The sequence below is a fragment of the Eleginops maclovinus genome, chromosome 1 (genome assembly GCF_036324505.1).
Source record: "Eleginops maclovinus isolate JMC-PN-2008 ecotype Puerto Natales chromosome 1, JC_Emac_rtc_rv5, whole genome shotgun sequence".
Taxonomy (NCBI): Eukaryota; Metazoa; Chordata; class Actinopteri; order Perciformes; family Eleginopidae; genus Eleginops; species Eleginops maclovinus.
Window position 1 is genome coordinate 21,262,529 of NC_086349.1, and position 15,670 is coordinate 21,278,198.

General features: G+C 38.2%; 2 protein-coding genes across 2 annotated transcripts; one reads left to right on the plus strand and one right to left on the minus strand.

Annotated features, from left to right (window-relative positions):
• Window positions 1-4,703: 4,703 nt before the first annotated feature.
• Window positions 4,704-9,033, minus strand: LOC134872204 (serine/threonine-protein phosphatase 4 regulatory subunit 2-A-like). The gene is given in 10 exon segments (XM_063895387.1): window positions 4,704-5,853; window positions 6,012-6,113; window positions 6,116-6,282; window positions 6,680-6,829; window positions 7,052-7,126; window positions 7,296-7,333; window positions 7,443-7,536; window positions 7,745-7,915; window positions 8,084-8,165; window positions 8,881-9,033. Coding segments are annotated over 10 exon segments (1,215 nt in total). The 5' UTR covers window positions 8,915-9,033; the 3' UTR covers window positions 4,704-5,551.
• Window positions 9,034-10,192: 1,159 nt separating this feature from the next.
• On the plus strand, window positions 10,193-15,289 carry LOC134864826 (eukaryotic translation initiation factor 4E type 3-like). The gene is made up of 7 exons (XM_063884115.1): window positions 10,193-10,617; window positions 11,518-11,590; window positions 12,647-12,741; window positions 12,831-12,891; window positions 12,978-13,044; window positions 13,164-13,319; window positions 13,408-15,289. The coding sequence occupies exons 1-7, from the start codon at window positions 10,454-10,456 to the stop codon at window positions 13,449-13,451; spliced, it is 660 nt and encodes a 219-aa protein (XP_063740185.1). The 5' UTR covers window positions 10,193-10,453; the 3' UTR covers window positions 13,452-15,289.
• Window positions 15,290-15,670: the final 381 nt, after the last annotated feature.

Here is a 15,670-nt window from a genome sequence, read left to right on the forward strand (position 1 = left end):
AAACACGAGAATTTGTGGTGGGGGCTGCACCTCCTGAATAAATAACGTTTCTAGGTGTACAACAATGACATTAACCATAACTTGACTTCATATTTGTGCAAAAAGCATTGATTTCACCAACATTTCTTTGTTGAAAATGGGGAAATTGTATTGACTAATCTCGGTATATTTCATTAATTTGGATCTTTCAAATGAAATGTCTATGAATGAAATAGGCAGTGTGAAAGATGTATGTATTTATAGAATTTTAAAGACCCTGTTAACCCTCAATAGGTCAATCTTTAGAACGTTTTATTAGATCTCTATTAATTTTCAAATTAGGCTGAGTTATGGGATGGGATTAACATTAGGACACCAAAGTGAGTGCAACAATGAAAACAATACAGTAATAAATTGTCCCACCTTTTAAAAAACAAATAAAGGCAAAAGGAAATTGTGAATCAATAACAATCCCCCTCTATGCAGGAGCATGATCATGTGGTGGCTTTATTCATTTTTGATTGAATCTCTTTATGCTTACTGTATGGCACAAGAAAACCAAAAAATACAACAATATATGTAGCATCTTTAAAATACAGACAAATAAAGAGCTGTCTCGGACCAAATGGCAATAATAAGGTAAAATCTAATATTATCAAAGTTTTTAATTGAAACCAAATTGAATAAACAGGTTGCCCGTTATCAAGTGTTATTGTTTAAACAATGCCAGGCTAACTTTGATGCTGTCTTTTACATACAGAGAAACTGCAATACAACACAACGGTGCATGTCTCAGGATTGGGCATCAGTATGGCATATTTGCTTATTGATCCAGTCCCCTGCATTGACGTCAATCTGCAACATCATCTGAATTCAATCATTTGGTAAGGAGACGACTATACAGCCCTGAAACAAACCTTCCCTTTTCCTGGGCTCAACATTATCACCCCTCAAAGCCATTACAGCAGCCTGACACAGACCTTTTGAATCATTCATGAAGCATTTTAAGCTGTCAGAAATCTGTGACAAACACTCACCATCTCCATTTTCATTGACCAGCTCAAATATCCGGTCAACCATTTGGTTTGGGTTCAGCAGATTACATTTTTCAGCCAGCTTTCCATGGCAGGCTTTTTCACTTGATGAATAGACTGTGAAGGACACAAAATAAGTAACGACAGCTTTTGCTCTCACTATATGTTATAGCATACCATTGATTTATCTTATTTAGAAATATTCAGGTATGTTACTTTCCAAATGAATCAACTATCAAATGTTTTATATATAAACATATTCTGTTGATTAACTAATTGTTCTGGCAGTAAAAATATAACCTCGATAACAAAACTTTACTATTAATGATAATATGAGACAAATTACTTATGCAGTTTTAATCCAGGCTTTAAACCTGATTCAAAGTAATCTGCAGCCTCCTTGTTATCATTTACACCTTAAAAATGGGTCCCACTTTAGCTCCTCATAACACTTTTTTTTACTACATCCTCAAAGCCCTCAGCTACAATGCAAACGTTTTCAAATATATCAAAATTACATAAATAGTCCATACAAGTAGAATTGTAATAGGAGTCAGGATGAGACACAGACCGTTATGTATCACATAATAAAGGATTAGAAATGGATCAAATCAATTAGTTCACAGACAGATCATGAGAGGAACATCTGTTAGCTTTGTAAGAACATACACACTTTATGAATATACGTTTGCACAGTATGACTCTAAAGATGTATCTGTGTGTGTGAAGTTAAACACACTAAAGTAACCTCAGGACTAACACAGGCCAAGAGTCTAGTTATCCCTGACAGCTCTGACCTTCAGAAGCCATGTTATTTTCTGCAACCCTGATTACTGTTTACACGACTGCTGCAGTCTCACTGAAGCCTATAATAAATGTAGCTAAATTCACTGATGAGGGGTATTATAATTTTAGGCACCAAGAGAGTAATCGTGTGTTTTTGGAAAGATGGGTGGAAACATCCAGCAAGCTTTTGATTGTTGGTCAGTAAATTAGTCGATGGAAATTTGCAATTCCAATACAATAACCTTGTCACTGTTAGTGGGAGCCATTGTTAACAGATGAGAGCTTGGACTGGTCTATAACCTTTCTGTGCTGACCACAGGGATAGTGATAATCATAGCTTATAAGTGTCGAGAATATATGAGGTGTCACTGGATAATTTTCCTCAAGTTATTATTATTATTCTCAAGTTCAATTATTATATTTATATACAGTGGGGCAAAAAAGTATTTAGTCAGCCACCAATTGTGCAAGTTCTCCCATTTAAAAAGATGAGAGATGCCTGTAATTTTCATCATAGGTACACTTCAACTATGAGAGACAGAATGAGGAAAAAAAATCCAGAAAATCACATTGTAGGATTTTTAATGAATTAATTGGTAAATTCCTCGGTAAAATAAGTATTTGGTCACCTACAAACAAGCAAGATTTCTGGCTCTCACAGACCTGTAACTTCTTCTTTAAGAGGCTCCTCTGTCCTCCACTCGTTACCTGTATTAATGGCACCTTTTTGAAGTCATTATCAGTATAAAAGACACCTGTCCACAACCTCAAACAGTCATACTCCAAACTCCACTATGGCCAAGACCAAAGAGCTGTCAAAGGAGACCAGAGACAAAATTGTAGACCTGCACCAGGCTGGGAAAACTGAATCTGCAATAGGTAAGCAGCTTGGTGTGAAGAAATCAACTGTGGGAGCAATTATTAGAAAATGGAAGACATACAAGACCACTGCTAATCTCCCTCCATCTGGGGCTCCACGCAAGATCTCACCCCGTGGGGTCAAAATGATCACAAGAACGGTGAGCAAAAATCCCAGAACCACACGGGGGGACCTAGTGAATGACCTGCAGAGAGCTGGGACCAAAGTAACAGAGGCTACCATCAGTAACACACTACGCCGCCAGGGACTTAAATCCTGCAGTTCCAGACATGTCCCCCTGCTTAAGCCAGTACATGTCCAGGCCCGTCTGAAGTTTGCTAGAGGGCATTTGGATGATCCAGAAGAGGATTGGGAGAATGTCATATGGTCAGATGAAACCAAAATAGAACTTTTTGGTAAAAACTCAAGTCGTCATGTTTGGAGGAGGAAGAATGCAGAGTTGCATCCAAAGAACACCATACCTACTGTGAAGCATGGGGGTGGAAACATCATGCTTTGGGGCTGTTTTTCTGCAAAGGGACCAGGACGACTGATCCGTGTAAAGGAAAGAATGAATGGGGCCATGTATCGTGAGATTTTGAGTGAAAACCTCCTTCCATCAGCAAGGGCACTGAAGATGAAGCGTGGCTGGGTCTTTCAGCATGACAATGATCTCAAACACACCGCCAGGGCAACGAAGGAGTGGCTTCGTAAGAAGCATTTCAAGGTCCTGGAGTGGCCTAGCCAGTCTCCAGATCTCAACCCCATAGAAAATCTTTGGAGGGAGTTGAAAGTCCGTGTTGCCCAGCGACAGCCCCAAAACATCACTGCTTTAGAGGAGATCTGCATGGAGGAATGGGCCAAAATACCAGCAACAGTGTGTGGAAACCTTGTGAAGACTTACAGAAAACGTTTGACCTCTGTCATTGCCAACAAAGGGTATATAACAAAGTATTGAGATGAACTTTTGTTATTGACCAAATACTTATTTTCCACAACCATTTGAAAATAAATTCATTAAAAATCCTACAATGTGATTTTCTGGATTTTTTTTTCTCATTCTGTCTCTCATAGTTGAGGTATACCTATGATGAAAATTACAGGCCTCTCTCATCTTTTTAAATGGGAGAACTTGCACAATTGGTGGCTGACTAAATACTTTTTTGCCCCACTGTATATACAGTCCCGGAAAAAATCAAGAGACCACTGCAGCATTATCACTTTCCCCGGTTTTACTATTTATAGGTATGTCTTCAAGTTAAAGGATTTAGATTTTTGTTATTGTATTCTATAAACTACTGAAAAAATGTCTGTTGGAATTCAACAGACATCCAATTAGCAACCAACCTGAATCGCAAGCATTTGATCATAAAGCCAAGTATTCAATTGTGTACCAGATGAGAAATAAGGACACCATTACAATTCAACCTCAGGAATTCATGAGTGTGTGTACATTATCGGGCGGTGGTGGCGAAGTCCATAGGGGCTTGGCCTGGGAACTGGAAGGTCACCAGTTCAAGTCCCCGAAAGACCAAGTGCCACCGTGGTGTCCCTGAGCAAGACACTGGTTACCTACACTGCTCCCCGGGCGCCGTACATAATGGCAGCCCACTGCTCCTAACACTAGGATGGGTCAAATGCAGAGACCGCATTTCGTTGTCCTAGTACTTGTACTCTGTGCAATGACAATAAAGTTGAATCTTCTTCATTAGGCATGTTACCTTAATGACTTTAAATATAAAAAAGCTTGTTATGCATGTTGCTCATTATCGTATGGCACATTAGAATAATTTCCCTGCATTCAAGTCAAAGTCCAGCTAAAGACAGATTACTTTCACAGGTGAATAGTTGAGGACATAGTGTTAGCCAACAGGATTTTTTGGGGGTGTCGAGTCACGCGTGTAGCTGAAGAACCTCGTCAAGGGTGACACCTCAAGCGTGGCTAAAGGTAAATCTAAATAATTCAGTGGCCCTCATTGGTCTGCAGTTATGAAACAAAACTGGATTCGGAACTCAAAAGAAAAAACACCTCAATATTAATCAAGCACTTTTAGAATTTAAGCATTTATTGCTTTCCACGAATACTATGATACAAGCTCAAGCACTCAATTTCCAGCAATTATCAGCATTATGAAGGCAGTGGACATGTATAACAAGTCTACAAAAAACCATTTACAGATGTGTACTGTAAAAATCCAAGCTATCAAAAGAGACATTTGTACAACTAAGGTATTACATACAGAAAGTGTAAAAGTACTTTGTGTTGTGAGACAGATTTGGATGTAGAAATGGCCAAACCATTGATTTATAAAACCCAACTGGTTACTACTGGCAATATTTTGTGTTTACAGTGAGAAAGCAAAACTATGACATTTCCACATCCTTCAAGGGGTTAATGCAAACAAGTGCAATGTAATGTTAATGAGCAATACAAGTGTTTCATAGAAAAATCTGAGGTCTATGAAGTGTAGCTTCACATTTTTCATGGCATGTGTTAAACGTCTATGCTAAGGCCAAGACACAACTCAAAATGTTAAATGTATCTTTTTGGAAATACATGCCAAAGGACTTAAGAATAAGGAAATTACTGTACATCATTTATCAAGGTTAAATTATAATGCTTATATAAAAATCAATGAATAAAGGGTTAGAAAAAGTTTTAGTCAACAGTGAAAAAAGCAGATTCTCCATAATCTTGAAATCATTTACTTCCAGTTTTACGACCAGCTGATGTGTAGACTTGAGTATTTGAAACTGAAGAGGACAAAAAGATCCTTCTGTGAGGGATCTGAGGTTCGTCCGGGTCCTGAAGTCCACAGTGCTACAGTTAAGACCCTTGGTGTGATATCATACAGTGTAAAAAAAAAAGAGTCAGTTGGCAGGCGGTCTCAAGTTAGTCATTTTCCTCGTGCTCTGTTTCAGTCTTTGCAGTGTTTGAGCTGTCAGCATTGCCCTCTGCTGACAAGTCAGATGAACTACTAGAACAGGGGACCTGCTTGTCGCCGGATAGACCTTCTCCATCGCTGCTGCTGCTGCTGCTGCTGCTCTCCGTATTTTCCTCCTCGAAGCTTGGACTCTTCTCTGAAGGAGCCTCAGGCGGGTCCATACTACTGTCCTCCGTCAGATTTGGGACATTCCTCTTCTCAGACGATTCTTCTTGCTCTTCAGAAAGTCCTGTCTGTGTGCTGCTAGGCTCTGAGGACCAGAGGGGACAACATTAGGACTGCAGGTCATTCTATTACCATTTTGTCCTTTGTTTATATGTATAGTGAAAACCACAAACATACATATTTAAGAAGCTAGCACCAGAGAATGCTGTCATTCACTCTTAAAGGAGAGAAGCTCACACTTACCATCGTCCTCTGAAACAGTATGCGTTTTACAAGATGTTGCTCTTTTGTCTTCTGAAGACTCCGGTTTCTCTGATGAGCTTTCGGACTCTTTACAACAGAAGACTCCTTTTCTCCAATTCCCGTTTCATCCTCTTTCTTTTGGTCGAACTTAAGTCTCTTGACCTCACGTTTGTCAGCCTCAGAATCTTCCTCCTCCTCCTCTTCCTCCTCGGGATGTTTGTTCTTTATCCCGCCGCTTGTTGCAACACCGCCTTCTGATGGCGAGGAATCCCTGCAGGAAAGAAACACATGGATTCAGTTTGTGTATTTTTTTCCTTATTCTAAAAAGAAAGTAGCTCATACTCTGTATAGTCTTTTAATAATAGGGTCTTTAGAACATGTGATTATGGATGTCAGGGTTTGACAGATATCATCAGTGTTTCTGTACCCCAAAGTAACAATTTCACATAACATCTTCCATCCTTTCCGCTATATATTTTTGCTGCATCCTGTGCTTGGCATGACCCAATATGATTATGATTGGCCTAAAGAAATATAGACAAGCCATAGTGTTTTTTTCCAAGAATGTAAATGGTTGCGGCCACCTTTCTAAAGATTAGGGTGAGTTGCTAGTACACTTCAAACTCACTCAGTGCCACATACAGTATGTAACAAGTTTTTTTATTTACCCGCTATGATGCTCCTTCACCCCTTCTGTGGTTGGCTCTGGCTCTTTACTGATTGTACAGTCTGGGAGTCCGTTGGAGGAAAGTGAGGATGACAATGACAGCTTTGGTCTGGTGAGGAGTTTTGGTGTGTCCGGTCCATTTACATTTCGACTGCAATAACAACAGATCATTTTAGAGTACCTTTTAGCCATCATTTCTCACACAATTCATGTTACAAAATGGCAAATCCACAAAAAAAATGAAACCCAAACTGACAGGCAAGCTATATTTGCCCTTACTGTGTCCTCATTCAACTTTCCACATGGTGGTGTGGTGTATGAGGCAATTTTTATATTTGTTGAAGTCAATCATTGACAAGTATGTGGCTCCCACCTGTCTGAATATAGAGAAGAGTTACCAGGAAACATCACTCCATTCATTCTGTTTACACTGGATGCCCCATTTTTCCTTCGAAAGAAGTAGAAAGGCACAAAAATACCAGCTGTTAATGGTCACTTCGTAATTGTGACTGAATCAACAAAGTCAAGGGAGCTATTAATGTGCACCAGAAGGAGCTTTACAGAAGTACTGCAGAGCAGGGCAAGGGGAGCAAAAGCTTATCAGCTGATGTACTTACTCTGATGCAGGGTACATACTGCTGACCACCATTACGTTCTGCAAAACATTTTTTTTAAAAGTGTGTATATTAGAATTCAATTTAAAGTTTCAAATAGTTAAAACAATATGCATCAATATTGTTTATCTCTAGAAACTTATTTCTCACCTTTTCCAAACCCATGAGAAACTTGTCTGTTCCTGTGTAGTTGCGCTTGGGGTCAGTAAGGAGCTCACATAGACGCTGTATGGTGAATGGGATTCTGGAAATATTATCAAGGGATATATTTAGGATTAGCAACACATAGCCGTCTTACAGCCAGCATCAACACTGCCAAACCCTGGCAGCGATGAATGAGAAACAACTTGGATCGATCTAAACAGACTGGGTCGGACATTATTTATTACTCCTGTCAACACCTATGGGGGTATTTCCAGTTTGTAAAGTGGTTTATTATCAGCTTTACTCACCCATTGTAACCATCCACTATTTTTAAGATCCTCGTCTTCATCTCTTCGAAGGGAACATAGTCCACATTGGGATTATGTGGCACCCTATGTTCTGGTGTTGAAGCGTGGAAATCATCCATGACTTTTTCCAATTTAAACACAAAGTATGTTTTGAACAGTGACCATGAGATCCTGGAAAAATATTGGAAATGCAAGACTGCATGTCATTCAAAAATTGAAAGTCTCGAAAAACATTTCAACGAAAAACTTGATAAGGGTCAGAGTGACAAAAGAGTCCAACAGGCAGGTTTCGTATACAGTAGATCTAATGTCTATGTGTGAATCGTTAAGACTACTCACATTGGCTGCCCCGTCTTGGCAACATGACACAAGAATTGCTCTAGTTCAGGACAGGTCTCATTCTTGCCTTTCTTCTCAAATTCTGTAAGTGCCCACATGAAGAAGAAAAGTGAATACATTGTTTTGTAATAACTCAGCCAACCAACCCACCTGACCTAAACAGAACCAAAGAATGTTTTACATGTATTAACATTAACCTAAAAGGTTTTTTTTAAATCCAAAAAGCCAGAAGCATGTTCTGCAATTAGAAAATAATATGTTTTGGAAATTATTCTGCAAAGATGTTAAATCAAATTTCGTTTCAGGCTACTTTTCAGGCATGTTCAGCTGATAATCTGACAATGATCAAATGGTTGAAGTGTGAATTACTAAGTGAATATATTCTACAACGGCAAGGAAACAAGTTAAACACAACATTATATAATCATCAAAAACCAATATGAGTTTCCTAACTGGAAAGTTCTTGCAAAAGTTAGTAAAGTTAGCTTGTGTTTTGTGATGCTACCCAGCTAGCTGTTTACATAATCTACCAGTCGTGTAATAAATAGGTCAAAAGTGTAGCATGCAGTGAATTTAATTCTTGCACAGAATAACATTACACTAACTAGGTCATGCAGAGACACATCAGACTGTCCCTTGGTTCTTATTCTAAACGCTAATCGCTGTTAGTCAGCTAAATTGCGGTAATGCACGTAATGAATTTAGCAAGCATTAAGGCATTATTTGAAGACATAAAAACACATTTCTAAATCATTGACTAACAACATATTGTTTTTTTGAATAACTGTAAATATTGCCTTGAAACGCCTCCAATAACGCGTCGATGTCCATAGCTGTGTCCAGTCACAGGCAGGAAATACTTGCTAGTTAGCAGTAGCATGTAGCAGCCCAACAAAGCTGGTTGCAGGGCGGACTGCGCATGTCCGAAATGACGTGTTCACACATACAGAATCTGCGTTGCAGTTCAACCTGAGATGATTTGAAAGATTCAAAGATGTTTTCATTTCATGTACACAGCTACAGGTTGTGCAATGAAAACCTAGGGCCACTGGTTCCTCAAACAATGCAATATAAATATACAAGACATAAAACAAATTTAAAAAACAATAAAACAGTGCAAGGCAAATATAGCATCTTTCAAAACAAGACATTTCACAGTGCTTTACAAGGAAATGACAAACATTAAGAGCCTTAAGAAATAGTGCAGAATGGCTTTTCAAAACAATCATTAAAAGGCAAGAGAATAAAATACACATAAAACAAAACAATATATGAAAAACATTAAGAGATAATTTACTCAAACACATTCATGGGGCCTTCTATTCCTGGACTCCATCTTTTGTCACTTAAATAACAAAGGTATTTTAGTATTTTTTACTATCACTTAAGAAATACATCGATAAATGTTACAGTGCCGTAAGATATGAATAAAAAAGTAATATAATACATGAATTAAAGTTACGGTGCAGTGTAAGATATGAATAATTCAATTAAAAGCAGAGGTGAAAAGAATAGTCTTCAGCCTGGATTTAAAGAACGCAAACTCAGGTGTTGACCATATTTAAAAAAATGCACGTATAGCTGATGTAAAAAGAGAACTGGATACAGTTTTGGAGGAGGGACCCCGTTCATTCCTATGAAATTGCTCAGTGGCGTATGAAGCCACAATAGCCTGCCTTTAGAGAGCAAAAGGACCCGTATGTGGGCCCATAGCGCGTGCTCACTTGCGTTTTGCTTAAGCCCCGCCTCCAGTCCGCAGCGTCACGGTCGATCTTGGCTCATTCTAATTAACGGAGGGAAAATAACTCTGGATTTGGCTTTTAGAGCATGTTACAACTTTGAGACCCTTCTTAATTGATTAGGGACTATAACTGCGATCGTGCTGGGTGGTTAATTTAGTATTAAAAAACGTATCAACTGAATTACAGACGTTTGTTTCCCCATGTAAGACGATGGGGAAAAGTAGTTTTGTACCCAGTGACCGCTACGAGAATTTGCCTCAACGTCCGGCGCAGTTCCTAAGGGGTTTGTCTGAGATCAACATAGCATTTAATTAGAATGCTCTCACAGTAACGGAATATACGTCTTATTTTAAATAGTGTTTGCTATTATAGCTATGCACTTTTTACTTAAAGTATGTGTGGACTTCAGTGACAGAAACTTCTGAATCTCTGTAGATGGCGGTCAGCGGGCGTCATCGCTTCTCTGTTGTTGTGACGGTGCAAACTGGGGAAGCGTCCAATGAGTCAACAGCTGATCGAGGTTAATTTTAACCTACCAACCTATATATAACGACAACAGCCCGGGTGAAACATCTGCACAAGAAACCGGCTAGTTTTTACGAAGTCTTTCGGGTTTTAAGAGGAAACAATGGCAGTTCCTGTAGCTGCATTACAACTGAGCACACCATCCAGCCCGAGTCTGCTTGAGCACAACATTCACAACAACAACAACATAGATTTAGGGAGGATTTCCAGGGACAATGACAACGACACTTTGCCTTTACATTCTTCATGGACCTTCTGGCTTGATAGGTAAGACAGTGCTTGTTTATTTGTCTCACTTAATCGTTATATTATTCATCCTAAGTGTCAAGTGGGGGAACTCTTTGTTGCTGACCTTTTTATGGGAACAAAGAAAATACATCACATTGTCTCAGGACTGTGATAGATCAGCCTTTTTTGAACTCAGATACAATAATGTGTGTTTAACAGCGACTTAGGGATTGTGTGGTTTAATAAATCGTATAATAATAAAATAACAGTTCTTGCCTATTTTGTAAGGCAGCTTTTGTTGTTGTTTTTCTCTGACCTATAATACTCGATCTACTTGGAAGGATAATAAAGGAAACACAAGGGTGTCATTATTAATAACTGGTTGAACATAATAACTTGATTTCAGACAAGGTCAGCTCATCCGGAGCCTTTAATAAGAAAATTGTTAAAAACTCATGGTGTCCCTCCTCATGTCTCAGTTGCTTTTGTTAATTGTTTAGAACTTTTTAGATGGTTTGAATTCATGTTTGGTTAAAACTATCCATGGCATTGCTATGTAAAAACGTGCCAATTTAAAGTTCTTCTATCAAAGTGGTTTCAGAGTTAATGTTAAGCAACCACAACAGAGGTTAACACAGGTGACAGTGAGTTGAGTTACACAAGCATCCTCATCCACACTGTGTAGACATCAGAGGGTGCTGTGTTCAAACGGGGTCAGTGTTGTTTACTGTTTACTGGACTATTTGTCATCTGATCATCACCCCCCCCAACCCCACCCCCACCCAGCACGTCTGCTCAGCAACCAGCTGAAAAATGTCTGAGTAATGTAGCACGGGAAAGAATACATTAAGACCATGCTAAGTTAGAAGACATACGTTCTGAACAAGCTTTTGACTTTTAAAGAGGCAATTAATATAAATTATTCTTCATTTTTGTCAGATCACTGCCAGGAACTACAGCAGCTGAATGTGAGTCAAACTTGAAGAAAATCTACACCGTAGAGACTGTCCAGGTAAGTCTTTGCCATCTTGAATAGTTTCATAACCTCTACATTAAGTATGGAGTCTTTGACAAATTGCAATATCAAAAAATAGCGTTATGGGGACAAATCTGAATTTAATTTTCACTTAAAAATTAAGTGTCCCTTCTTTGGGCAAACTTGCTTTTCTTTCGTACTTAAATGTAGATCCAGTATATTTGATTGCACTTTCAAGCACATTTTGATGATTATCTGTACATTACTGTAAATCGCAATTATTTGGTCGAGGATAATTATGACTTGAAATGATAACATCGTCTGTCCTGTTTCTTTTACTTCCTCAAATCAAGATGATATTCTGATCTCTTTCCATGCTGCTATTGGAGTTGTATTTCTCCCAAATACACCAAAACCACAGCAAAGTTTAATTAAGACTATTCATGCTTTGTACCACATTGATGTCTTGAAAGTAAACAGAAAGCAGATTTAGTAGCAGAGGTAATTGGAGTACTGTCCCAGCAGATGGGATACTGGTCTGACCCCAGCCTGAGGTTCCATAGCAATACATATATTTTTCAAATGCACTGTTGACATTGATGTGTGTCATTATCTCCTTACTCATCATGAGTTTAGAGAGCTACCTAGTGTGTGTTAAAAATGTTGACATGGTAACCCCAGCTGTAAATCTGTATGATTAGCAAATTACTGATTACTGCCCTTATAATTATGTGATTAGGGCAACCTGTTTTAGAGCACGTACCACTTTATAAATACGTAACCACATCTATGTTGGATAAAGAGTGTGTGTGTGTGTGTGTGTGTGTGTGTGTGTGTGTGTGTGTGTGTGTGTGTGTGTGTGTGTGTGTGTGTGTGTGTGTGTGTGTGTGTGTGTGTGTGTGTGTGTGTGTGTGTGTGTGTGTGTGTGTGTGTGTGGTTGTTAAGGGCAATGAGGAAAAGACCTTTGGCAGTGATTTTCTACATCATAACAAGTGTGATACATTAACACGGCCAACAGTGTGCCCTTCCTTTGCCAGTAAACGGTTCAATAAGACATATTTTTTCCTCTTTTCCTCATTGACCCTGATGTAGAACTTTTGGAGAGTTTACAACAACATACCCAGCGTCTCCAGCTTGCCATTGAGATGCAGCTATCATCTGATGAGAGGAGAAAGAAAACCACTCTGGTAAGTTTAAATGTAACATTACAGCATGTATGGGATCATAGTGTTTGAAGCATTCATTTGTGTAACGTTGTCTTATCGTTTGCATCCAGGGAAGAAGAAAGCAATGCTAAAGGGGGTGTCTGGAAAATGAAAGTACCCAAAGAATGCACTGTAAGTGACATAATCAATACACATTTACTTACGATTTGCTTTTTAATTGTGTACTTTTTTAAACCATTTTGTCTTTGTATTTACAGTCTGTTGTGTGGAAGGAGTTGCTTTTGGCTATTATTGGAGAGCAGTTCAGTGATTATTGTGCCTCAGGTAAGATTCTTGTTTGAGTTATATGAAAATCGAGTGATTTTATTAGAGGCTTGCACTTTTGTACAATACTTCAACTAAATTGCATGAATCTCATCCCTCATCCGCTCTCATTCTTGCAGATGACGAAGTAGTCGGTGTCAGCGTCAGTGTAAGAGACAGAGAAGATGTGTTTCAGGTCTGGAACGGAAACGCTTCTTGTGCTAACGAATCAAATATCTTAACCAGGATCAATGAGCTCCTTCCCAATATCCCTTTTAAAGCAGTGTTTTACAAACGTGAGTATTTCCTTACATAATGGTATTTTGATTGGGTTGACAATGACACAATGAAATGTGAGTAATTGTTGTTTTATTTGTATTTTAGCACACGAGGAGCACCACGCTTTTGAAGGAGGGCGAAGACGTTAGTGTTCAAGTGTTTTGCACATCAGAACTCATGAGACATACATTTCTTTTTGACATATTTTGGATAATATTTGCTCACATATTGAAGCAATAGAGTTTAAAGTTGCTTAATTTATCATCTCAATGATCTCCAAATGTAGCCCATAGTTGATGATTCTCAATCACTAATGTAATAATATTATCCAAAATACTAGAAAAAAGCAAACTTTTAACTTGATTTTTATCTGTAGCAGTGTTTGTGTGTTTTATACTTTAACATTTTGCAAATCTTTAACCAAAACAGCAGATCATGTACATGTGAGTCATTTTTAGATGTATTTTAGCAAATTTAGTTTTGTTTCATGAGCACAAACAAAGCTAGGTCTCTTTGGAAGAGAAGGCCTGGTTACGTAAAGCAAACCTTTTACAATACATTACAAGGCTTTTCTAGTGAGTTTTTTCAGTGTTTTGTACGTTACAGCCAAAATACTTTTGCCTATCATACATATTTAGTATGCTCTCATACTGATATTTGAGCAGAAAATTGCACATTCTTTCTTTTATTTTTTAGGATATGAGCGGATTGTTAAAAAGGAATTAGTTCCTGATACAATAAAATGACCTCAGTACACAAATCATGAGTAGATGCGGAGAAATATATGCAATCATTTCTGTTCTGTAGAATTCGCAGCAGTTTTGCTGTTTCGTGGTTGACATTTTGTTGAAGCATCTGTCTCAAATCAAGCACTTTGTTTCTTACTGTGTGTGTGGGTTGTGATAACTGAGACCAAACCAACTTTGGTTTTGTCTCACCTTATCTGATGAAATGTAAAGCTGTTTTTGTTGATTTGTTCTGCTTTTAATAGTAAATAGAGCTGTGTAGACGACAATGTTGTGTTTTTCATGTATTAATATGACCTGTGTTCAAATTGAATCTGTGAAGCCTAAACCTTGCAGATAATATTGGCCCTAGGAAAAATGTGAACATGCACATGACCCAGAAAAATCTGTCACATGGAGGGACATCAGGAAAAGAAAGATGTTGCCCTTAATCTTACTTTCCTAGAGAGACTGCTCTAGGGCCTATTTTAGTGTATTAGTACAAACTGTGTGTGTTTGGTGAAGTAATGCAACCACTGCAGCAGGGTCAAATCTGTATGGAAGCTATTCAAAAATGAATTTTCACCACAGCACCAAAACACATTTCAATGTCTCTGACAACCTTAGCTTTTAAGATTTAGTTCAGTGGTGATGTAGAACACTGTTTTTGTAATATTGAAACCGTATCATATTTGGGAAATGTTGAACCATTATACATCCCACCAAAGGCATCTTTCCTCTTCGTTAAAAGGGTGTATAAGAGGGAGTCAGATTGGCTATTGTAGGCTGCAATAGCAGAGCAGATACCTTTGAGTATTACTACTGTACTACCTATACATTTTAAGTAATTGTCCATGTTGCAATGAAACCCTCCTGCTGTGATTTTATCAAACTAATCAAATGTTAAAGTATTTATGATGATGGTGTCTTGCCTTGGATTCTCTTTTTAAGAATATTGTGAGGAGAAGTAAGTTTTAAGACCAACGTATTGCCAAATTTGCTTTATTTTCCCTCCATTCTTCTGTTTGTGTCATATAAGCACATACTGCAGAATAAGAAAATACTTCTGTACCCTTGCACATGATGTTGACCACTCACTTCAGTCCTCAGACTTTGTAACTGATTTTTGATCTTGGATGGTGCCTTTCTGTTAACCAGCAGTTTAGATTGTGCTCTGTGTTCAGCATGTGGAAATTGTAATAAGTCATGTTTCTCTCTTAGTTTTACACGTGTTTGAGAAATAAAGATGTCTAAACTTTCAACATTTGCTGTTTGGAATACTTGCTGTACTGTATATGTGGGATGTGAATATCCATATTGCAATGAATTAAAAAAAACATCACATAACCAACATAAATCCAGTCTTTCTTGAAGAAATTGTCTTTCCACAAATTAAATTGTTATTGCATTAAATCATATAAAAAGTGTTTTACTCCGAAAGGACTTTTTTTTTGCATCAGCAGGTATGACAAATATGTTTCTTAAAAACGGCATGTCCTTTTGTGACATTTTGAACAATCTAGACCTTAGGTTTTAAACTGAGGCACTGAAAGGCCTTATGTCACTTAGACTTAGACTCATGCCCCTTTACCTTAAGAATAGAAAGCCACCATTTCATGACTGCCGGAAATAAACTGTCTCCC